We start from the raw sequence: 24,320 nt of genomic DNA on the forward strand, positions 1-24,320 counted from the left end.
TTAGAACTTTAGATGGCAATTCTGTCGCATAACGTCTTGTGCAGTAAACGCAGATTTTTTATATATTAATATTATAATTAGCACGTATACAGTATGAAAACAGTGTGAATATAGATATACAAATACATGGAGTGATCATATACTGGTACATGATCATCTATTGGGGCTTTTACCTTAGTAATAATTAATTTACAAAGAAGTTTCACTTCTGACACGTGTACTTTGTACGCACGCACTTTTTTAATTTATTTTATTTGTAGTTGTTGGTACTACAATAAATTAGTCTTTAAGTTTTACTCTCTAACTAATAAAATGATTAATATTACAGACACCCAAACGTGAAGGTACCTTTCAGGAATAAATAATACATTAAATAACTCTTAAACGTAGTGCGTCGTTAATTGATTCGTGATAGGGTGTCGAAATGTGTCGAGAAATTGATAATGATATTATGGGGAGGTGTGCACCCTCAAATCCAATCTTCTTAATAGGCCCTAGAAGCTAAGATTAGAAGCATGGTTATTTATCAGCGTATTATGTAAAGTAAAATAAATAAATCAGTAGCTACAACCTTTTTAGGTCTGCCTTGCGATTCTGTAACTCACTTTTCTAACTCACACAGCGGTTTTCGCAGCGGCGGTCGCGCTCAAATCAGTCGTGAAGCAGTCATTTTACGATTTGGCATTCTGATAAACAATAAACTACAAGCTCCCTCCTTATCAGAATGCCAAATCGTAAAATGACTGCTGCCGCTGCGAAAACCGCTGTGCGAGTTCGAAAAGTGAGTTATAGAATCGCAAGGCTGGGCCGATATCTTTATCTGTTTCATGATCATTTGTCAATGTAATAGGCAAGTAGGTGATCAGCCTCCTCTGCCTGATATGCCGTCGAATTTTTGGGTCTAAGACTAGCCGGTTTTCTCAAGATGTTTTCCATCACCGTTCGAGTGAATGTAAAATGCGCACATATTGTGTGTGGCAGAATATGCGAACTTACGATTGTACCACCTTATACATTTTGTAACGTATTCTTGTAATAAATACATTATTATTATTAATGTAACAATAGCAGTCTTGATATGAGTGCCACAAATGAATATAAAAATATTTCTTCAACTTGTTTTTTACAATTGAATTAACTTAATTCATAACATTCGACATTGTTTGTGTAAATCCTATTTATCAAGCAAGTCTGAAGTTTGATACATTTAACATAATAGCTTCGCGAGTTTGAATTAACTTAGGAAAACATACAATGTACCTCTTACCGAAGTTTCGTGAAGGGTTCGAGGATCGATTCTCGGTTGGACCGCAAAATAGCTGTGTTGGTTCGTCAGTTGACAGATATTTCGGTCATAACTTGAGTTATTTAACCTTAAGTTAAGTTATATATATTTTAGTTAATAATTAGAAGCATGTCATGTGTTACATGTCCATTGCAACACCATTATAAAAGGAAACAACATATACCAATAGCTTTGATCGGATACCTCGCGGACCGGTTAAATTCTCAACTACTAATAAGTCTATAATATGGATTATTGATTGTGCACATGAGGTGCCGTTTAAATTGTCATATTAAGTTAAGGCTCAATTATTGTAGTAATTTAATTAAAGTGTATAATATAATATAATATAATTCCTTTAAATATCTTCTTTACAAACATTACCTGTCCACATCGTATCCCTAACTTTAATAATAGGTACCTACCAAATGTCGTGAGACTGATCTTAATTTAGGAAATTGAAAATGATTCATGTGCACTTTTTATTATTATTAATTTTTTTTTCATGTATTCTTTATTAGTTTAGCTTGTTTTTTGTTCCTGATAAGTTTCTTTTTCTAAACAACTAAATGTAATACATGTATTTTTGCACTTCTTGCCTTTCTTATGTAATTTAATACTGTTTTTTTTCTCACAGTGGTTGCCTGGAAGAGATCGCTCGAAAGCGATAAGGCCGCCAGTTGCTCTCCTTTTTATTTAATTATGTCAATTGTACTATATTAATGTATATGCAACGAAGTGTTAATAAATAAATAAATAAATAATAATAATATTTTTTTTTAATAATATATTTTGGTTTTTTTGGGATTCACCGCTGGCCCGCACTTAATTAGCGTAAACAAAATGTAAACAATCATCGCACACTTGAAGTCAAAATTTATACCACACTCATAACATTGTATTTTAACATTCTCGTTTCCGATAATGCCCAATAGCATAAGTGTCGTTTAGATTAGAGCCCTTAAGTCAAGTTAGTTCTTAGTGTCACAACCCCTCTACCCCTAATTTTGAAGTGAAACTTCTTTAGAATCGTTGTGATTTCAAACCGGATGCAACGGAAAAAGCGACAGTAAAAAGAGACAGACACATAAATTAATAGGATTTGGCGTGGGAGAGAGTGAGAAAGCGACAGTAAAAAGAGACAGACACATAAATTAATAGGATTTGGCGTGGGAGAGAGTGAGATAGGAGGCATTATACAGTGTATAAACTTTAAATTAGTGTGTATTTGAACATTTTCTGAAATAAAAAAACAGATTTGATGAAAATTAAATAAGTAAGTCAAGTAAGTAGTTTAATTATAAAATTAAATTATTTATCAATTTTATTTACAAATCATTAGTTATAGAAACTTTTTGAAGTGAAAACTTCGTACTACACTTAATTAAAAGTTTATACACTATAATGCTTCCTATCTCATTTTCTCCCACGTTGGATCTTGTGAATTTATTTCAAACTTTTATTATTTTAGTTTTTACCAAATTAAAGATTGATATTAAAGTTATAAATAAAAATTTAACATTAAAATATATATTTTTTTAAAGAAAAGATCCTACATTTAGATAGAGAAAAAGTCTAATTTACATATTTTAATTATGATAGTTATCAGCTCAAAACCATTAAAGTCAGATGCTTCAAACAAAGTGTTTTATTTGAACATATCCATACAAAAAACCGCCACCGCTTTCGTGTATATGAAAAATCCAGTGGCGCTGCTTCTTCCTCAGTTGTCTGTAACTGATTTTCTTAATAGAGAAGAAGATGATGAGGCTTCTATGGCCCACAACGTCGATATTTAGGTCTAACGCATGGTCTTCTCACGATGTATTTCTTCACTGCAAGAGCGAGTAACTGAGGGTATATTAGCAAATCGCATATTAAAACTAGGTATACTATTTGACCTTCAGTGAAGCTTCACTATTCCCATCGGGGGTTCCCTTGCCGTGACTGGAAGTCGAAATCAAAATTGACTGCGATAATGTGATCACAGAATGTCTTTTAATATCAAATATTGGGGTTCTAGCGCTTTAAGGCTTTTTAAAGAAATAGCAAAAAGGTTAGTCGACATCGCAGGAGACCGAAGAGCTGGCAGCTACCTCGGACAAAGAATTAGTCTGGCGATTCAAAGGGGGAACGCTGCCAGTATTTTCGGAACCTTGACTAAAGGGACTCCTTTTAATAATATATTTTTATTATTATATTTTAAGGTAAAAAGAGAAATTGTTAATACTGTATATTTTTTACTATTTTGGAAATATTTAGCATTGGTTATAAATATCGTAAATTTTTATTCACTAACGATTCAAAGTTTATACATTAGCAATCGTCAACATGTTCTCCTGTCTTATGCGGAATCGGAAAATATTCTTCTTGTGCAAAAATAGTTTTTTTTTAACTTCACGATTTTAATAGCTCTATACAAATGAAATTTAACGGTAAAAATATATATTTAAAAATTCTATACATTATACATTGAAATAAATAACTAACCTTAACATAAACTAAAATATATTATTAAAAGGAGTCCCTTTAGGCAAGGTTCCGAAGATACTCGTTCCCTCTTTGAATAGCTAGACTAATTCTTTGTCCGAGGTAGCTGCCAGATCTTCGGTCTCCTGTGATGTTCACTAACCTTTATGGTATTACTTTAAAAAGCCTTAAAGCGCTAGGACCCCACGGACCAAGGGTCTCGACACCGAATGGGACAAAATCATATTCTGTCATATAGTTTAATTATAAAATGTGTCATGTAGAATTTATTATGTCCAGTATCAGTTAATATGTTAAATGGAAGAGACTGACACAGGGAATCCTAGTGTAGTGCACTCATTTTAACTAAACATCCTTTTTTGACGTGACAACGTCTTATAATTCGATGGAGCCGGCTGCACGCACGAAAAAACCTGACGCATGTGGCGTTACCTCGCTCTGAGGCGTTACATTTAAGGCTTGAAGTGCAAGCGAGAGCTCGAAACGAGCGACAAAGAGGGACAATCGGCATCCGTTTGGCAGCATTCGTTCGTTAAAAAAATGACATAATTGTATTTATGCGTACAAATAAATGTAACTTGATCAATTCAATTGTGATTTCCATTTACCTTCTCTATATCGATACAAAATATCCATCAAACAAATAAAATTGAAATTTTCTTCTGTTTCCATCAGCATTTTCTTATGACGTTGTCACGTTCAACTATCGTCAGTAAACCGACTTTACAGACAACCGATTTTTTATTATAGAGTCTTATTAATAAGCACGAATAATGCATCACGCATTTATGAGTCTCTCTTTGACGCATTTCAACTGAATATAATTAAATTTTGTGTAATAGCTCTATCTTGATATTGGTTCCTAGAAATTGCATAATATTTAGGACAGAGATTTCCAGAACGTTCGAAGTGGTTGGGTCCACTTTGAGCGAATTTAAGTTTAAGTGGGACCAAATTGTTGAGCGCTGGAACGCTTTGGAAGTACTTAACGAAGTCAGTTAGCAAATTTTGAAAGTTTTGATAAAAAAATAAACTAGTAATAAAACGATATTTTACTAGAATTTACATCGTTTGTCACTCAGAAACTCCTTATCCATAAAAAACTATCACAGCGGTTTAACTAAAAAAAAGGGTGCGTGTACTTATGTACATTGTACGCGCGTAAGAAGTTATACTTCTTTGGCTTTCTTTATTTTTTTTAAATATTAAATAGTTAATAATAAATATTTAACGTTAATAATTTAATAATATTTAATATTTAGTATATAATTCAATTATTAATTAATATTAATAATAATTATCATTATTATTTATTATTTTATTATATTATTCATTCAATTTAATAACTAGGTATGTTTCATAACCTTTAAACTAAGTAACAATAGGTCTTTGTGAAAAAGCATTGCTAAATTTCTTTGAAAAAATAATTAAAACTCCTTTATTTGTTTAAAATGTCATTATGGTCATTCAAAATTCTTGGCATACGAACTTCACGCATATTCTATTTCTTTTTACTTGTAGATTGTCTTATTCCTATCTCGCTCGCGCCGGCTACAATCATACTGATAATGTCGTGTCTCAGGTGCGCGCGCATCGTAAAATTTCACTCTCATCAATTTTTCATAACGCGCCTAAAGAAGTATAACTTCAATAATTTTCTGTCCCTTTTCGTTTAGTTTTTATAAGTGTTCTGTTATTTGTATGGGTAAATTGGACGGCACATTGGTCTAGTGGTTAGTACCAATGACTGCGAATCCATGGGTCCCGGGTTCGATCCCCGGCTGAGACGAAGGACGACGAGCATTTGGTGTTGTGCTTAGGTCTTGGGTGTTTAAATATATATTTATATGTCTATCTATTTATGATATGTATGTATATCCGTTGCCTAATACCCATAACACAAGCTTCACCAGCTTAGCATGGGACTAGGTCAATTGGTGTGAATTTGTCAAAAAAAAAAATGCCTCCTCCATATTTTCCCATTTCTCTTTGTCTTGAGCAACATTCATCCAGTTTTTCCTCGTTACTTCTATATGGTCATCTATCCACCTTTCGTTCCTTTACGTATACATCTCTTTTCAGTAGGTTTCCAGTTATTTTGAGTGTCCATCTTTTATCCCGTGCTCTAGAAATATGACCTGCCCATTTCCATCTAAGCCTTAAAGCATCTGTAAATTTTGTTTTATTAGGAATGTCTATTTTGTTTTCTTCTCTTTAAGATGCTTATTTCCATTGCATGCTGACAAGACAGAATGTTTCAGTTGTTTTCTAATAATGTTTCCTCACACACACTCAAAAATAAGAAGCGTTACTAAAGCTACTGATGCCCTAAGCTATGCTCTAAAGCTTAAATGGAGATGGGCAGGTCATGTAGCAAGACTCTCTGACGGTCGATGGACCATCAGGGTGACCAGGTGGGGGCCCTATTGGGAAACGAAACAGAGGAAGACCGCTCACGAGATGGGCGGATGCTATTGCTCAAACGGCTGGCTCGAGCTGGATACAGCTCACCCAAAATCGAGCGACATGGAGATCCCTGGAGGCCTACACCTGCGGAAGGGTACTTGCAAAATAATAATTGGGAAATAGATACAAAAATTAGGAAAAAAAGGGTGCGTGTACTTATGTACGCGCGTAAGAAGTTATACTTCTTTGGTTTTCTTTATTTTTTTAAAATAATAAATAATTAATAACAAGTATTTAACGTTAATAATTTAATAATATTTAATATTTAGTATATTATTCAAATATTAATTCATATTAATAATTATTATTATTTATTATTTTATTATATTATTCATTCAATTTAATAACTACGTATGTTTCATTACCTTTTAACTAAGTAACATAGGTCTTTGTGAAAAAGCATTGCTAAATTTCTTTGAAAAAATAATAAAAACTCCTTTATTTGTTTAAAAGGTAAATGTCATTATGTTCATTCAAAATTCTTGGCATAGCTGCTAACTTCACGCATATTCTATTTCTTTTTACTTGTAGGTTGTCTTATTCCCATCTCGCTCGCGCACGCTATAATCACACTGACAACTTTGTGTCTCAGGTGCGCGCGCATCGTAAAATTTCACTCTCATGAATTTTTCATAACGCGCCTAAAGAAGTATAACTTCAAAAATAAAAATAATAATAATTGTTTAATTTACTTTCTTAAAAATATATTTGTGTAAATAGTATTAAGTTTACTCGGTTCTTTTAAGAAATAAAAAGGCTTTTTTATTTTATTATTTTTATTAAATCCTGCGATAACAAAATTAAATGTTGTTTATATTCGGGAATAAATAAAACAAAAGAAACAATTTAACGTTTTATTGATACTCAACTCACAATTTGTCTAATAAGCTATGAGATCGAATTGAGAGTAAAAAATATGTTTAACATCTACTCTGCACTTATCTATATAGGAGACAGCAATACATATCTACATATACATAACGAGTATCCAAAGACCGGTCCCAAAAGGTAGGCCTTTTATTTATAGGCAAACAAGCCTAGTCATCACCCATTTTTGGTGAGTTTTGCCGGGATTTGAGAGACAAGTACACTCTTAAGAATAAGAAGAAGAAGAATTAAGAATAATTTTTATTTTCTTATAAGATGTTGAAAAGGCATTGGGAGACTGGTTTCCAAACTAGGCAAGAACCTGTGATATGGTTAACCAGGCTTCCATTCCACAGCAAAGTCATATTGAGTGTTTACAAAAAGTACATACATATATGGGTAGGCAAACAAATTAACGTTTTAATTAAAGAGAGAAAAACAAAACAGTCAACTAATTAGAAGTTAGTACAAAATAGCACAAATAAAGTTGTATGGGCGTGTGTGTATGTGTAGGTGAGTGTGTGTATGTTGATAGTGGGAGAGGGTATGTGTCAGGCACACGCCTGAGAACATATGTGAAAATTATTTTAATATATCTAGCAGGATTTCCGTTTGGTCATAGTTCAAAGTAAGTCTTACTTTAAACAATTGGAAGTCATCACAGGGAAGACTGGAAGAGGAGAGTTCGCTAGTTCTTGGGGTCAATATCAAATCTTTCATCAAATGTAATACTTTAATAATGCTATATTATTGCAAGGAACACCACATTTCTGTTGATATTGCTTTATGTAAAACGTTCAAAGTTATATCACGTGGGCATTTATTTATTAGAAGGGACACATACACAATATTAATTACCTCTCAAAGATTTCACCTACTAAGTTTATAGTTTTGCGTGTTTACAGTAAGATTATTTAATTTGTAGGTATATGTTTAATTTCCTAATAAACTTAGTGACCATTTGTTTGTTGAGTTTTTGGAAACTATAATTAGATCGCGCGGGTACTTGTCAATAGGCCATATTGTTTTTAAACAAAATATATACTTATAATTAAGTTATTTACTTGTGTAAAAGTATAGTAAATAAAAAATAAGAATAATGTTAAGAATTAAATAAATATTTTTGGGCACTTGAGATGTACTTTGTAGTTCTGCAACGAAATTTAGATTTTAGTTGAGTTGAGTTTAATTTAATCAATTTTTATTGAATTTCTGATCCGATGGTAGTTAACAGTTTTGGTTTTCGGTCTTTAGATACCCGTAGCACGGACTCCACCCTAACACTTGTGCTTATTGAGACATACATAGCGCATTACGAGATATACAATAGTCATAGCAAAATAATTGAAACCATAAATAATTTATTATCGCAAAAAACATTCATAAATATTTAAGAAATCTTTTGCCGCGAATTTTCAACCAAAACTCAGTATTGCAGTAAGTCCGTGAAGCTGTTTTTAAATTAAAAATTCAAGTATGTTTCCACAGCTACTGTTCGTGGTAACAATCGCTGAAGTTATAACAAAAGTTCGCTTAATTTCAGCACAATATGTTTAGGGCCATCTTTTAAATACTTATTAATACTGTTTGGCACATAGCAATAATGAAATTCGCAAATAAACGTACAAAAAACTCTATTATACGCGATTGTTGAGCTGGTTAACAATCACGCCTTTAAAACTATTCTATGACTACGAAAAAATATATTTTTCTAAAACCCAAGTTCACTGACATATTAACGCTTGCCTTGGGGATAGAGTCGAGACGCGCTTAGTGTCTCTCCCATGACAAATCTAATACGTTTTTGACATTTGGGAGTTATACTTAGCGGTAAGTCTTTGCGGAGTATCTGTCGTTTAATGTCTACTTTATCAGGGCGTCGACAGTGTTTCGTTAAATATGGAATGCAGTTTGCACAAAGGTTTTAACGGGCGTTTAAAGGTTTTAACTTTTTATAATCGCATTTCAGAAAGCCTCAATCGATTGGAGGGTTATCCGACAAATTACAACCGAGACATTGTTCATTGTATCCATTGTTTTCAGTTTTCATTTCACATTTCCACAAGTTTTCGTTCAAACTCCCCCTACTAATGTATGGGGGGGGGGGATACATTAGTTTTTAGTTCGGTTTCATATTGAAATCAAATAAAACCTTTCCGATGTATTTCTGTTTTACATTTGGCCAACAGGAATGAGAGAAAAAGATATTAGAATCATAAGCAACGTATATAAAGAAAAAAAAAATTGTTTCCTAAATAATAATAACAGAAACAGATAATATTTCTTTTAATAAAACTTTTTGAGTTGTCTTTGATAGCTTTGACTTATCTTTCACTTACTGTGTGTATTCAGATTTCTGACAGATGTTACTTTTTGATATCAGTTCAAGTAGCGATTAAATTACGGGCCGTTAATACGTCAGTGAGCTTAGGCTAACAATAAGGAAGACAAATCTTAGTATTCAGCGTTTATTTCCTGTTTACAAGAAAATAAATTTTATTTTTTCAAAGAAAAGGTACCTTGGACTGTTTAGCTTCTTTAGAAATAGAGAAAAGGAAGAAGGTTGAGTCGTAGTTCCTTAGATGCCATAGCGCGACGATACTGAGTTCATCCAAAGACCTATAAAAACAATATATAAGTAATAAACAACCCAATATATTACGTTTAATAAAGTTTTTTCTTTCGTTCTTTAAACAAAAATTATAAACAAAGTTATAAATAAATGCATAAACACTAAATCTATATATATAAAAATGAAACCCGTTTTCCGTTGTTACGACATAACATGAAAACGGCATGACCGATTTGGCCAATTTTTTTTTTCAAATTATCTTTGAAGTACCAGGATGGTTCTTACGGAGAGAAAAATTAAAAAAATTGAGTGAAAAAGTCTAAAAACAACACTTTTCTATATTCCCATACATAATATTCGTAATAATACTTAAAAGTCAATTTGAACTTTAATACTATATCATAAAGTTCAAGTGTTAGTGGAGGGGTTCCGGGAAGGTAAATTTTTATTTTTTGACATAATGTATTTGTTGTCTTATCAACTTTCTTTTTTTTATCTTAGCTAGACCGGTGTCCCGATTAGCAGAATTAGTATTTAAAAAAAAAAAATGGACTGTTAGGCGGTACGATGTTCGCCAGGCCAGCTAGTAATTAATAAATAAATTACATACCTCGTTTTCCAACATTCTGCAAGAACACTCTGTTTGCCACCGCTTGTCTCTGGTTTGCTTCGCGCATCTGCTTTCTGGCAACTTCTAGCAGCAGTCTCTGACGCAGCACCTCCATGGGGTTGTTGATGGACAGCGAGGGCATTTTGCGTTTCGGTCGAATGTTGAAGTCTCGAATCAGCCTCTGCAATAATATTTTGAATACATAGGAACCCCATAGTGGCCTATCAGGCACGCGATGTGGCAGACAAGAGAATCTAGCCAGCAGGTGATTGTCCAATCTCTCTTTTCCTAAAATGTCACCTTATTTACTAAAACTAGGTCTGATGAACTTGGTGACTCCCGCCGGGCCCGAGCTACAACTACTCCGGAAATATCCCCATGAATAATATAAGGTTTATAGATAATCTAATATATATAAGGTTCTCGTGTAACAATGTTCGTTCCCACTGAAACGACTCGACAGATTCTTATGAAATTTTTTATGCATATTCAGTAAGTCTGAGAATCGGCTACTATCTACGAGTATTTTTCAAACCCCTAAGTGATAAGTTGTGTAATTTTCACCCCTCTACAATCAGCCCCTATTTTTTATTATTGTAGATAGTTATTTTTATTGAACTAAAAAATATTTTCTAGAAATAATATACATGGCAAAACAACGTTTGCCGGGTCATCTAATATAATATAAAATTTATAATAATAATTTTACTATATATTTAGCGATTCAATAATGTTCTTTATCAGGTGATCAGCCTCTGTGTTATATGACGACTTGTTTGGTCTAAGATTGACCGGTTTCCTCATCATGCTTTCCTTGGAGCAAGTTAGCTCCAATAGCTGGGTTTTGAACTCACGACCTCAGGGATGAGAGTCGCACGCTGAAGACACTAGGCCAACACTGCTCTTATAATAAAACCTTTTGTTAATAATACATTTTTAGGAAGGAATCCGTGCAGTTTAAGAAACTTAGTATTTTTTAATTAAATTTAACTTCCCATAGCAACTTTAAGAAACTATTAATATAAATCCGAGAAATATTTAATCAATTACCTATTATAGTATTATCAAACATTAATTAAGAAACGTAAAGAACCTTAAAAATATACTATAATAAATAAAATATATTATTAAAAGGAGTCCTAAAGCAAGGTTCCGAAGATACTGGCACCGTTCCCCCTTTGAATAGCTAGACTAAATCTTTGTCCGAGGTAGCTGCCAACTCTTCGGTCTCCTGTGATGTCGACTAACCTTTTAGCTATTTCCTTAAAAAACCTTATAGCGCTAGTACCCCAACGACCAAGGGTCTCGACACCGAATGGGACAAAATCATATTCATAATATACGAGAATATGTTACACACATACACATCAGTAATATACAAAGAAATTACAAATTTACAAATTCCGGTTAAAATAGAAATCTGCCCTGCGATTCTGTAACTCACTTCACGAACTCACACAGCGGTTTTCGCATCGGCGGTCTCTCTCAAATCAGTCGTGAAGCAGTCATTTTATGATTTGGCATTCTGATAAACAATAAAGTACAAGCTCCCACCTTTTCAGAATGCCAAATCATAAAATGACTGCTTCACGACTGATTTGAGAGCGACCGCCGATGCGAAAACCGCTGTGTGAGTTCGTGAAGTGAGTTACAGAATCGCAGGGCAGATTTAAAAATCTATCATGAAAGTAGGAAAAGGAAATCGTTAGTGCGATTCAGACGCTATCGTATCGACAATTGCGCTTTGAATATATTTGTTTAAAAGTTTTATCTGCACGGAACATTTTTTGTCCTACGTCATAATCGAAGAAATAGTACATATGATGAGTGATCTAAACTATGTAAAATCTAACTAATCTATATCAGATACAGTGTGTTTGACGACTCATTGGTCTTGTGGTTAGTACCCCTGACTGCAAATCTATGGGTCCCGGGTTCGATCCCCGGCTGAGACGAACATCGATGTGATGAGCATTTGGTGTTGTGCTTAGGTCTTGGGTGTTTAAATATGTATTTATATGTCTATCTATCTATTATATGTATCTATATCCGTTGCCTAGTACCCATAACACAAGCTTCACCAGCTTAGCATGGGATTAGGTCAATTGGTGTGAATTGTCTTAAAAAAAAAGTAAATTAAAGTTCGTATCGATATGGCTAATTAGAGAAGATGTCAGTAGGTATAGCATCGGAGTAATAGTAAAAAGCCAGCGACGGAACCGACCTCGTACTCATGTTGTACCGCGCGATGGTGGCAGTACTGAGAGAACTATATTAAAATACATGCTATTGGAAATCGCAGATTCCGCGGAGGACCAATCGTCATCAGTTATTACATGCTTTGGATATATTGACGATGGACGATAAACTTGAACAAAACAAAGATGTCATGTGGAACATGGTGTAATGGATGCATCTCCTTACAAACGTTGTGTAAAACAATAAACTTGGCGATTAAAAAGAGTGGCGGAGAGTTTATTGCCAGTTCTTCTCTTCCGTTCTACGCCCTTGATTTGAGAACTGGCAGTAAATGTAAAATTAGAAGCATTTAATGTACCTATATTTCTTTTTTTGATAACGTCAAAAAAAGAAATATAGGTACATTAAGTGTACATTGTGTTACCTACATGAATCAATGATTTTTGACTTTAGACTTTTGACTTAGTTTTAATTTTTATAGTAGACTTGCCGTAGGGTCCAAGTTCACAGTTAATTAATGATTTAAGTATGCGCTTGGTTGCACCGGGGACCCCAGAGCTGGCGCCTTCCTCGCTCAACGAATAAGTGTCGCAATACAGCGAATAAAGGTACACTGCCACAGGAACCGAACTTTTTAAAATGGTGTTAGTTTTCTATTTACCCATTAATTATTATTATAACGTTAAGAATATTGTAGAAACATATGTAAATTAGTTTCGTTAATGATACAAAATTATTTTTGTTCATTTACTGTTTGTTTATTGCCAGTTCTTCTCTTCCGTTCTACGCCCTTGATATGAGAACTGGCAGTAAATGTAAAATTAGAAGCATTTAATGTATATTTCTTTTTTGACGTTCATACGTGAACATTGTGTTACCTATATGAATAAATGATTTTTGACTTCGTACTAGACCCTTGTCCCTTTCTGTCAAATTGTGTTTATGCTGTAATGAAAAGAGACAGTAGAGTTCAGTTTTAAATACGCATCTCCTATCAAATTAAGCCTTCAAGGACGCATGGCGCTATGTGACTTCTTCGAGTTAGCGCTGCGGCTGATTCCTAAGTTCTCTTGTCATTTGTACGTATAAATCATAGTTCTTATATATGTATTTCATAATTGTTTAATTGTCCGGGTTGTTTGAGAGCATAAATAAAATAAAAATGACGGATCGCTTTAGATAAAATAGTAGACTTTTATAGTTTTTAAAGTAAAATATTTTGTCTTAGCCAGATCGGCAGTTCGATATCCATATTTTTTTTTTATTAACGCGAGTGCGTTGCCGGCCTTTTAAGAATTGGTAAAATGTACCACTATAAAACAGCAATGTACAACTAATAATTGTATTATGCAAGCCGGCAATGTACTCGCGTTCTAGCAGTGTTCATGGTCAACCGCCCATTAACAGATGAGCCTCCTGCCCGTTTGCCCCCTGTTCTATAAAAAAACCTGTAGCTGTAATTGTAACTTTACTTTGATTAGCAGATTTTGTACCACGCGATGACAGTGTGGAACTTATATTAAAGTCGCCGTGTATTATTGGCCATCTTGTGCCAGTTTTTGATCATTGAAAGTCTAATCATACATATTTTTTTATGAAAGCGTGTTTTTTATGCACAGATTTTAACCAATAAACAAATTAAACCTATAATATGGGTTTGAGTATTGTTTATTTAACTAAACAATAGAAATGTCTTATTTATCCCAAAGTTAAATTATAAATAGTATAAAGTTCGCACGCATATTATATATTTTCGAGGTTTAAACTTACAGTTTCGTACCCTTACGTTACCCAGCCCTGCGATTCTGTAACTCACTTTTCGAACTCACACAGCGGTTTTCGCATCGGCGGTCGCTCTCAAATCAGTCGTGAAGCAGTCATTTTATGATTTGGCATTCTGATAAACAATAAACTACAAGCTCCAACCTTTTCAGAATGCCAAATCATAAAATGACTGCTTCACGACTGATTTGAGAGCGACCGCCGATGCGAATACCGCTGTGTGAGTTCAAAAAGTGAGTTACAGAATCGCAGGACAGTGTGGAGCAACCTTTTGTTCCTTACTTTTATAATATAGGGATTTACCCATGGACATACATACACCCATTTTGGTGGATGTGTTGCCCCACCTAAGGGACTCAATATGACAAATGTCAATATGAAAAAATAATCGTTCAGAAATTGATTACTATGTAGATTAAGAAAATTGTAAATACTATATATTTGATTTTTAATAAACGATTCAGGATCGTCCAGAAATAAAACATCATCTATTTCATATATATATTTTAAAACATTTACATATAACTATATTCTATTACTATTGAAAACTTATACAATGTACGTAAAACATCTAAGTCTAATGAGATCATAATTATTATATAATACATAAACTTTTTCGGAATATTTGCTTATTAGCACTATTAAACTCTTTAATATTTCTCCGAATCAAATGCTGCATTCCATAGGATACCTGTAAAATAGAACATTATTATAACAATGAAACTGTTACACAGAAAAAAAATGGACTTTAAAGATAACTATATGGGAAGAGAAGGAGGTGCCCAAAAGGTGATAGAAGATAAAGAAGTGGTAGCAGGAAGCGGATGGAAACCGACATTTATGTATTTACTAGTTTGCTTATGCCTATAGCTTATCAATATCAAATCAATTACATTATACACAAAAGCCAAAAACGAAACACATAAAAACATACACAAATAACATAGTTAACAACTATTACTTACACAAACAAAAAAACATATATATTTATTTATTAACACTTCGTTGCATATACATTAATATAGTACAATTGACATAATTAAATAAAAAGGAGAGCAACTGGCGGCCTTATCGCTTTCGAGCGATCTCTTCCAGGCAACCACTGTGAGAAAAAAAAAGTATTAAATTACCTAAGAAAGGCAAGAAGTGCAAAAACACATGTATTACATTTATTTGTTTAGAAAAAGAAACTTATCAGGAACAAAAAAAAAATTGGATTGATCATTATAAGTTAAATATAAAAGAGAAATAAGTTGGAAAAGGCTGAAGGAGGCAAAAGAAGATGTTTCGATGGTACTGAAGGAAGTTAGAATAACGACGAACGAAAAAAATATAACATATTCAAACTGTATATTGTAACTGTAAAAATTGAAAATAAACAGTCTGTTTTGTTTCTTAAAAAGATCAAGATCAGAGATATACGCTGTTAGATCTGGGCCAATGGATCAAGCAGCCTTGACACATGATTTATTGATTTGGGACATGGTGGTTTCCTCACGATGATTTCCGTCACCGAATGTTAAATGCGCACATAGAAAGGAAGTCCATTGGTGCACAGCCGGGGATCGAACCAACGACCTAAGTGATGAAAGTCGCATGCTGGAGGCTGAATAATTTCCAGATCCAATATATGTATTATATATTTATAAAATAGGCTGGATCACCTGCTTATTTATGTATATTGTCCAATGATTTACGGAACTTTGTTATACAATTGTCCAGAACTTAGGTAATGAGGAATTGGAGGATAATATATTCGAAACCTTTCTTTAACGCAAAAATATTACCCAGTCAATTTACTATTATATTTTCACGGGGATTTTGTCTAACATCCTCCACAGATTTTCAATATGTAAAATGCCTGGAAACATCACTTTGTAACCGCTAAGATCCCAGTACTCCTACTGCCCCCAACACTACACTTCCTTCAAGAAAAGAGCGTACCACTTCCTGAAAGGCCGGCAACGCACTCGCGAGCCCTTTGGCATTGAGAGTGTCCATGGGCGGCGGTATCACTTAACATCAGATGAGCCTCCTGCCCGTTTGCCTCCCCTGTTCTATAAAAAAAAAAAAACTTTTTACTATAAAATCTATTTAGAATACCTCGTTTTCCGATGTCGTTGAGGTAGTCTCTGTTGGCTGCCGCCCGTATAGCCTGGAATTTTCTTTCCTTCTCGAGGCTCAGCTTTTGCCGCAGAACAGACATTGGCAGGTCGATGGAGAGGGATGGCATCCGTCGTTTCACTCTGCCATCACCCTTTCCATTCACACTCATTAGAACCAACTTTCTGACTCGTGTATAATAACTAAGTAAGCTTAAACTCAAAATAACTTTATTGAAGTGAAACTTCTTTATCGCGGTTGGAAAAAAATGTAGTGTAACATTTTTTCGTTACGCGTCACATTTTTCCGTTACGCGCCATCTTTTGAAGTGAAACTTCTTTATCGACGTATGGGAGAAATTTTGTAGCAGGTTACGCGCCATGTTGCTTTTTGAAGTCAAACTTCTTTATCGGCGTTGGAAAAAAATTTACACACATTTGTCACATTTTTCGGTTACGCGCCATCTTTTTCTTGTCCCTACCACGGTTGATCCGAAGAGATTCGAAGCCATTAGTAACAAAAATATATAATAACGATAACAATGATAGTAATACTATACTAATAACTATACTAATACTAATAATTCTATTACAATTTATGAAATTCTGTAATAATCTTAGTACTACATAGTAGTACAGTAATAAGTTAAAATGAAATAATTGTATTTGTATTCATGTCTATGATAATAAAAGCCTTTTGTTAAACTTTATCTAATTTAACTTTATTTAACCAATTTCTGTAAAGTTGCATATAGTAGATCATTTTTCGAAAAATAAGGTCATAAAGAAGTTTCACTTCTTACGTGTGTACACCTAGTACACGCACACATTTTTTTTATATAGGTAACCAAGTACATATATGTACTACCAGTTCGCAAGTGAAGGGCGTAGCGGGCAAGAAGAACTGGCAAGAAACCCTCCATCACTCTTTTAAATCGCCAAGTTTTGAGTCCTACAAATTGTTTGAACTGGAGCAAATCAATCCCAAGGATTAGTATTTAATCTTCAAATTTATAAAAAAGCTTTATTAATTAATTAACGTTAAACGAGAGTTTTGAATTTATTCAGTGTTAATATTTGTTGAATCGTAAGTTAAGTTTGGTGGCGATTGTTGGAGGGATGTTCAAATGTAAGTTAAAGGAAACTCTTTGTTCAAAACTTGGTGTCAACTGGCTTTAATCGTTTAAAAGATGAGCTTATAACTAAATTACAATTAGGGGTAGTGGGATTGCGACGCTTTAACAAAAATCTAACTTAACGATTCTTAAATTTAAGAAACACTTCAATTTAAGTGTTATGAGTGTGGGAATAACTGAAGGGCTCATATTGGCTTCAAGTGTGCGATGATTGCTAACATTTCGATTACGCTTTGAATTATTTTTTAAAATATGTGTGACTTAACTAATGTTAGATTACAAAACTTAATATAATTTGAATTCCGAAAACTTTATTTGCTAGCATTTGAAAGCTCACATGAGAAAATATTGTTTTAAAAATACGTACACATCTATTGAGCTTACTATGATTTTAAAGTGAGTTTTTTTCATTCCATCCTTCAACTCTTTCCGAAAAAAAAACTTTTAGGTGTCTCAGATTTCTGTAACTGTTTCGTTTTTTTTCTAATAGGTAAGAAAATCTGTCTGTGCCTGAAACACGTTTTTATAATGGCCGGGGCTGTTTTATCAGTAAAATTGCGATTTTTTTTTAAATCGCTCCAGTAGTTATGAGTTTAATAGTTACAAACATACAAATCCTTATTTTTATAATATTAGTATATTGAACACAAAATTTCATTTTTGAGAGAATAATATTATTACATGAAAATGGCGTGATTGTTACTTTGAATTAACCTCTAATCTCACTAAGAGATAATCAAAAAACATTCTCGTAGAAATTAGAATCAAGTCAGTGACGTCAGAGGTCCCAAAGATGTCAAAAACGTTACACCAATTGTCAGAAAACCAACGTTAACGCGCGAAACAAAGGTAAGTGAATAAAAAACTTAATATTTTATAATTTTTATTAAATATTTGTCATATGTATATAATATTTACAAAACATTATTCATTTTATCTCTTTCGAGATCTCAGGACGGCACCGTAATTGCGTCTTAATGAAAGAATTTAGGCGGCCATCTTGCAATCGGGGTACCATGAGTCTGTGGAAAAACGTAATTTAAATATTGCCATGTCTAAAAATAAAAATGTTAGATTAATATGATAGTTTTGTAAAGTACAGAGACTTGTAAAAGTATGTACAAAGGAAGCAAATTGACCCTAAGGCTACAGGAAAATGCATTTATTTCTGCATTTTTATATACAATTTTAATAGCATTACAAAATTAATATGGCATATGACACACTTTAAGAGTTTGCTTTTAAAAAGCTTTTGTATATACCATACTTAACGTCATTAAATCGTTCATCGATAGTTAATTTTAAATTGGAAACCATTCTCAACCCGAAAAAGATCATCGAATTTATAACCAAAGTCGAAGACGAAAAAACATTACGTAATCGAATTCTTGTTCAGAAATAAAAGCAAAGAGATGTGTCCATAAATAATAGAGAATATATAACTTACCCCTTTTCCCGATGCAGTTCAAAAAGTCCCGATTAGCATGCACCTGCCGTTCCATATAGTTGTTGTATGCCCCACGCTGGAGCAACTCCACCGCGGGGTTCACAGAAACGTACACCGTGCGCCGAGACCGCGACAATCCATTATTCACCTTCACACACTACTTATTACACATTTTACCGAGCTTCTAACTTATTCTTTGAAATAAAATAGATAATATTATCACATTAGACACTAAAACTTTGTAGAGTTTCATGTACGTTACTTGTTTGTGAACAACGGTTCGTCAAAACGCGAATGAAAAAACAAAAGACGAAATGGCGCGTTTAATTGTGATTGGTCAAACAGACGATGCGCATCTGTCAAGTCTATGTTGGCAGACCACAAACAAATGAATCGCGCCATTTCGTACATTTCACCTTTCTTTTGTTGCACTTTCTATGACCTAGATTAGTTGTTGTTAAATCAGACATGGTAATCTAAAACTAAAATAATCGAATATTCACGCACGTACTGACAAAATTGATATATGTTTCAAGAAGACAAGAAATGCAGTACTTTATCAGACTTATAGGAGTACTATATAGAACAACGAACCAATTCGACTTAGGGTCTCTTTAAGAAAAGAGCGTACCACTTTTTAAAACGCCGGCAACGCACTCGCGAGCCCTCTGGCATTGAGAGTGTCCATGGGCGGCGGTATCACTTAACATTAGGTGAGCCTCCTGCCCGTCCTAAACAATTGAACTTAGGGTCCTTCAAGAAAAGAGAATACGAATTCTTAAAAGGCTGACAAAGCACTCGCGAGGCCGAGCATTAAGAGTGCCCATGGGCGGTCATTACTAAACATCAGATGAGCCTCTTGCTTGTTTGCTCATTCTATTAAAAAAACTTATGGAATAAGTTTAATTTGAGTGTCAAAATAACACATACAAAATTCAAGGGATCATGGAAAAAAATTACATCTTAAACATGTCCAAATTTCAACAAAAAATATTGTACAATTAAGTAATTTTTATAAAATTAACAGAAACCCTTTGTTGTCTATTAATCTTTTCTAAGTATATTTTTAAATCATAGCAAAATGCGTAAGTTTTGTAACGATATATGTTTCTATTACATACATAACCGCCGTCTAAAGTGATAAGGGTTGGTATAATTAGCTTTGCATAAACTTTTGGATAGTTTCGTCAAGTATTGTATAATATATACTCCAAATAGTACTACATCTTGACGATACAAGACATGTGTTTTAAGCGGAAGGCAAAACAATAATATTTTGTGCTTAATACGCTCAAGAGCGCGCAAGTTTAGACATTACTATTCGATTGTTCGTGCTGATTTAACGTGAAGTATCTGTGTGCAGTCGAAGGCTCTTGTTAGTGGCGCCTTTGGGTTTAACACATAACCGTAGCGTACTAAGCAGTCTCGCTGCGGTAGGATATGCACAATGCATTTCCCCTAGGGATGCATCGATACGCCTTTTTGCCGATACGATACCGATACCGATACTCTTATAGAAATATCGCCGATTCCGATACCGATACCGATACTAATGCTTATTGAATTCAAATTAAATTAAGGTAAAATATATCAAGTCTGGTTAAAGTTTTTAATTTTTATTATAAAATATAAACAGTTACAAACTTTGAATAACATTAAAGGTTTAGTAAATAAAATTAAGAATTAAGAGTAATAGTTAAATTAAAATAAATAACTGTTAATAATTAAAATTAACATTGATAAGATTTTTGTAATTCTGTATTTTATTTAATTTGGTATTGAAAAAATACTACGCGCGATAGCAGTTAAAAACTAACTAAAGTGTCTAGCGAAATGGAATACACGGGGACTAAGCGGGTGTGAGGGGCATAGATAGTCCGTGCCTCGTTTCCCACGCCCCAGATCAAACAAGATGCGCTTTTACATTACTTTTTTTTAAAGCGCGAAATTTGAAAAGTATCGTTGTATCAGCAATTAAAATATCGCCGATACCGATATATCGGCAAACCCAAAGTATCGCCGATATATCGGTATCGGTATCGGATGCATCCCTAATTTCCCCAAATGAAAATAAAAAAGTATGTGTATAAAAGTAAAAGTAGAACCTCTTTGCTGACTTCGAAATTGTCTTTTGACTTTTATTGTGTGTTTAGAATATTGTTGCCACATATAAACACTTTTTTGTTTCGTTTGATGTTCTGTGTAGTATAATGTGCTCAAAACCAAAATAAGTTAGCACTGTTACTTTTTGTTTTATTACTATTTTTGTTCTCAAATTTGAAAATGTTATTTGGAGAGTGGAGCCGACAGATATGTTTCACAAATATGAAGTAATATGTAAGTGAAAATAATAAAATATCAGAAAATGTTTCCTTACTGGAATATAGGTTATCATACTGAAGTATGGAATCAAAACCCACTCTATAATTACCTCCTGCTTATAAAATTATGGCTTACTGCTAATAATAGCCTATTACTAAAGATATGCAATGAGATTATAATATTTTCTTTTTCAACTTACGGTTACCTTGTTAATCATGTTCTTAGATTAAGTTTATATTTAGTTTTAGTTATTATTATTATTATTTTAATTTAATGATTATTTGTTTTTATTTTGTAGTTGCTTGTTTAATTTTTTCCCTTGCTAGCTCGCTAATGTTCTAATATAAATGATGTGTGTGTGTAAAATTTGTGATGACATATTTCTTGTATAATATGATGATGAGATTATAGAACCTATACAATTTATTTTCAAATCTGTTAAATTTTAATTCATAAATTCAAGAACCCGCCAAAACGCTTCTCTATTCAAGATGGCGTCGCTCCAGTCTTAAATAACAAATTAATATATTTCGACCATATTATAATTAGACAAGACATCAAGCATTGTTTTCACTAATCTGTGAATTTACTTCGATAATTTTTTTTACAAGTTTTACTCCATAACGCTTTTTTTTTAAACCTATTTTTTAGACAGATGACTAAATAACTCTTTATTTTTAAAGCTGATTTATTGAGGAGAATTGTATTATAACATTATATTGAGAAACTCTAGGCGATTATAAATCTTAATTAACAATTACGATATGATAACAAAAGATCTACAATTTAGATAATAATTTCAACTAAGCAATTGTATCGTTACTCAGAGACCTTTATAGCTATTGTTATTATCTACTGCTCGATAAATAGACTCGCTATGTACCACTATGAGTAGTCAGAGCGCTGTCGTCTATATACGAAAATTTAATATTGAAATCTGAATAGAGGGAAACCCTGCTGACATTGAAAGCATTCTCTCTAACAAAGTGACAGCTACATCTCTACGTGTCTTTTTTAAAGATTTAAACATTTGATCCGGTGACCCTGCTGATATGTATGAAATGTAATTACCTGTGAATCACGTGGTGCCTCTGCTAGAAGGTAGAGCCAGGGGGCTGAAGGATAGCGTCCAGGTGATACAGCATAATCAACGCTTTCCTAAAGAAAACAATTAATTACAGTCAATTCATATTACGTAAGAATTACAATTACAATTTGTAAATGTAATTTTTGCGTGGTATTTCTCTTACTTATTTTGCACTATATAAGCCGCTAGTTGGCGTTAACAATGTAAACAGTGATATTAAGTCACGTCCGACATTCTCGGTTCACGTAGCTATTTGCTTTGAGACATTCCAATTTATACATATTTTAGTGGAAATAAATCATTCTTCATTACGTGTTGACATATATTTTCCTTTATTTTGTCTTAGTATGAAGAAGACAAATTTCTGCGTCACTCTTTCTAGTAAACAAATTTACTTATTTGATTTATGCAGGTATACATTCAAGTCTTTTTCATGAGTAGGCAGAGACCACGAATCTCCACTTTCTACAGTCCTCACTGAAGAAATTCTTTATAAAAAGATTTTTCAAATTTTTTTAGTCTTTTACTAACGAGTTAAGTAGATTTTTTTCTTTAGTTTACTAAATTGAATCATAAATCATATTAGTATTGCTTTATTTATATTACATATATATCTCATCAGCAAATGACATATACATCACAATAACACTATGTTTCAATGCCTTCACGACCAGATTTCAGTCAAAACTTTTTTCCTGTTTTCCTGGTCGAACAAATCTTACTATTAAAACTAGATTGTTTCGTAAACATTTCTGACGTATTTCGTCTGAAACTTATAACTAGGTAGTAAAAACCTTACATCATCGGGTGCTGATTCCAGCTGGGTCCAGTCGATAGGGTGTGAAATTTCGCTCCTAGGCGCCGCACTTGTGCATACACTGCCCACGGCCAACGTGACACAACAAACTGCCCAAAACATCTGTAAAAGACACATTTTGTTTATTATTACCGTACTTAATTAAGATTGTTAGTGCTTAAAACTAGCGATATGTATCGACAAGATGTAAAGTAATTGTATACTTTGGTCGATAGTTCCGGCTCGAAGGACCAGTATAAAGTTTTCTCAAAAAAAAAGTTTTAATCTAACATTATCCTTTCCCTATTACCTATTACTGTGGTAATACTACTTTCATAATTCAATCTAAAAATAATGACTATTTTATAAAATAATAATAACTGGTTTACGATAAGATACAGAGGCTAGACTTGCCGTATAATAATGTATTGGTTTTGACATATCGCTTGCCCCGGGGAATACTACTTTTAAATACTAGAACACTCAGTACAAATACAAAGCTATTTTTTTCCTATTTGACAATTTAATAATTGTTGTTATGTATTTAGTATACATAGTTAAAAAAATAACTAAATGTACATTACAGTAATTCTAATTAGATGGAAGAGCAAAGGGGATTACCATTGTTTCACTGTTTAAACATAATTACGAGTTTCAAGACGAATGTCTTGAACGTTATAATTGATTACTCTTTTCGCGGAAATATTATGACCATAGTGAAACAGAGGTTTATTATTACCACTTTTATTTGTTTTTAAACTGTCACATTTAACATTTATGATTATTTGTTATTACAATCTAAACTAAAACTATCTTTATGGTTGTTGCGATCTATTTCAGGAAAGTATATATTGGTAAACGAGTATTACTAACATAGTACACAAAATAATTTCCGTAGAATAAAGACATCCTCAAGGGCCTCATAGCCTAGCGGTCTTATTAAGGGGTACCGGGTTCGATTCCCGGTTCGAGGGCAAGTTTTAATTTAATTTGTTCTCGGCCTTTGGTGGGGTTGTGCGGTACCGGGCGAGTGCTTAAACCGTACATGGAGGGCACGGTCGAATTTCTAAGGCAAGCAGTGAGTATGCTACCTAAGAAAGGAGACTGTGAAGGTTTAGAACGTAGAAATACGTTCTAGGCCGAGGATGGCAAATTTCAA

At 33.3% G+C, this 24,320-nt stretch overlaps 1 protein-coding gene across 3 annotated transcripts in view; it reads right to left on the reverse strand.

Annotated features, from left to right (window-relative positions):
- Nucleotides 1-9,142: 9,142 nt before the first annotated feature.
- The window catches only part of LOC125061829 (diuretic hormone 45), an 85,159-nt gene continuing 69,981 nt past the window's right edge, over nt 9,143-24,320 (reverse strand). The window contains exons 3-6 of one of the 3 annotated variants that reach the window (XM_047667443.1): nt 23,165-23,284; nt 22,350-22,436; nt 10,291-10,471; nt 9,143-9,727 (exon numbers count right to left, since the gene is read on the reverse strand). In XM_047667443.1, the coding sequence (XP_047523399.1) occupies nt 9,687-9,727; nt 10,291-10,471; nt 22,350-22,436; nt 23,165-23,284 (429 nt within the window). In that variant the 3' untranslated portion in view covers nt 9,143-9,686. Of the gene's footprint in view, nt 9,728-10,290; nt 10,472-14,753; nt 14,963-16,374; nt 16,529-18,410; nt 18,532-18,956; nt 19,105-22,349; nt 22,437-23,164; nt 23,285-24,320 lie in introns of those variants that run through there. The other 2 variants (XM_047667444.1, XM_047667445.1) reach the window with 2 other exon arrangements.

Source organism: Pieris napi, chromosome 24 (genome assembly GCF_905475465.1).
Source record: "Pieris napi chromosome 24, ilPieNapi1.2, whole genome shotgun sequence".
In the NCBI taxonomy this organism is placed as follows: Eukaryota; Metazoa; Arthropoda; class Insecta; order Lepidoptera; family Pieridae; genus Pieris; species Pieris napi.